The sequence below is a fragment of the Sciurus vulgaris genome, assembly GCF_902686455.1.
Source record: "Sciurus vulgaris genome assembly, chromosome: 11".
Classification (NCBI taxonomy): Eukaryota; Metazoa; Chordata; class Mammalia; order Rodentia; family Sciuridae; genus Sciurus; species Sciurus vulgaris.
In genome coordinates, this window is record NC_136472.1 from 67,607,277 (window position 1) to 67,609,515 (window position 2,239).

A 2,239-nucleotide genomic window follows, 5' to 3' on the forward strand; every position below is an offset into this window, starting at 1 on the left:
ACTGAGGCACAGAGACATTTAATGTTATGCTTAAGGTCACAAATGTAGTAAGAGGAGGAGCCAGGATTGAAATCTAAGCATTCTGAATTCACATCTCTGCACTTACGTGCAACCAAAGGGGTAGAATTCAGCTTCAAATTCACTCCAACCACCTTTTTCTTTGCCTTTGTACTCAGACAAAAAGTTATTCTTATCATGAAACTGTCTCATCTTATGATCATAAACTGACTTGCTCCTTAGTAGATCATAGCCACTTTTGACAACAGTGGAAATATCATCATCTTTTTGGGTTATTCTAAGTTTCTCAAGGAGTTGTGGGAATGCAACATGTTCAACGTGATAATCAGTATTTCTATTTCACCTGGCCAATCTACTTCCTTCCAGACTTTCCAGACAGGTAAACCCAGTCTTGTCATATCATAGATCCCCATCCATGCAAATGCATCTGGAAAGTGATCCTACCCATTTATTTTTCTCATCTCCAACTTGAGTTTGGAATTCATGTTGAGATCCTCCCCAAGAGAAACAGTCTTAGAAGTCGACTCCGAATCTCCTTGGTTCTTGCTCCATAGATAACGGGATTGAGTACAGGAGGCACCAGCACATAGAGATTGGCCAGAAAGATGTGCACATGCTTGGGAACTCGGTTGTGGCCAAAGCGGTGGGTGAGGAAGGAGAAGAAGGCAGGGATGTAGAAAACGAGGATGACACCAAGGTGGGAGCCACAGGTACTCAGAGCTTTGTGCTGGGCATCACGGGATGGAAGACGAAAGACGGCCTGGAGGATGAAGCCATAGGAGATGGCAATGAGGATGGAATCCAGACCCATGGCCAGAAGGGCCACAGTCAGCCCATAGACAATATTGACAGTGATGTTGGCACAGGCCAGTCGAGCAATGCCCATATGCTCACAGTAAGTGTGAGCCATGATGTGGTGACCACAGTAGGGCAGTCGCCTCAGTAGGAATATGAAGGGGGAAACAATAGCTACACTCCGGAATATACCAACAATGCCAATTCTGCCTATGACAGTATGGTTGAGAATGGTTTTATATCTCAATGGGTTGCAGATAGCCACATATCGATCAAAGGCCATGGCCAGGAGAACCGAGGACTCCAGAGCATAGATAGAATGGACACAAAACATCTGTGCCAGGCATCCAGCAAAGGAAATCTCACCTGCATGGAGCCACAAAATGGCCAGCATTTTGGGCACCGTGGTGGAGCTGAGAGCCAGGTCAGTGAGTGAGAGAAGGCAAAGGAAGATGTACATGGGCGCATGAAGGGCACTGTCTGTCACAATGACAAGGATGAGGGCAGCATTGCCAAGCAGAGCTACCAGATACACGGCACAGAATGGAATCCCAATCCAGATGTGGGCAAACTCCAGCCCTGGGATTCCTGTCAGGAAGAGAGTGGCTGGGAGACTGCTCTCACTGATGTTGGAAGCTGACATCCTTCCTGGCAATCCAAGAGTTCCTTCCAAGGGTTGATGGTATGCCTACCCTGTAACAACAGGCATGTGGTTGATTCACATGAAAAGATGACCTTTCTATGAAATAATAGTTTTTAGTTGCTCAAGCATCTGAAAAGTATTTCACTCTGAGTCATAATACACATACATGCCCTTTACTTTTGGGCAATGATGTAATGATGCATTTACATTCTTTTCCCTGTTCAAATCTATCTTCCCAGATATATGCCCAAAGGCGTACTTTTATATTTCACCTGAATTGCCTAGTAAGAAGGTAGATGACCTGGATATGATTACATACTCCTGATTTAATACCTATAATGATATGAGCATTCCTGTAGGAATAAAAAAGAAGAAGTAAGATAAATCAGCTCTGCTTTCTGGGGCGATAACCTGCACATCTATGTCAGAGTCAGCTCATCCTACAAACCCACGAGTTAATTGCAGGATGGGATGGACAGGTCAGAGTGCCATATCCTGATAGATACATATAGAAGGAGAAAGCAGGTTGTCTGGATTTGACATCCATAAAGACATTCTGGAGTAGAAATCTATTTTGGCTGTAAAGGGATAGTTCGTATTGCATACATTCTCTTTAACATAATTTATACATAAAAGGGCCTTCAGAATTATGCCAGGAAACCCAATTTGAGACCAGATTCTATAGCAGGATTGATGTGTCACCTTGAACAAATTTCTTTCTTCTCTGTAACTTTCAAATTTCAAAGGGCATAATTCTATATTCATTTTGTGCTTTTCTATCTG

General features: G+C 43.5%; 1 protein-coding gene across 1 annotated transcript; it reads right to left on the minus strand.

Annotated features, from left to right (window-relative positions):
* Positions 1-499: 499 nt before the first annotated feature.
* On the minus strand, positions 500-1,456 carry LOC306639857 (olfactory receptor 52D1; the record flags this gene model as incomplete). Its single annotated transcript, XM_079103554.1, has 1 exon — positions 500-1,456. One exon carries the CDS (start codon positions 1,454-1,456, stop codon positions 500-502), a length of 957 nt encoding a protein of 318 aa, XP_078959680.1.
* Between the last annotated feature and the right edge of the window lie 783 nt (positions 1,457-2,239).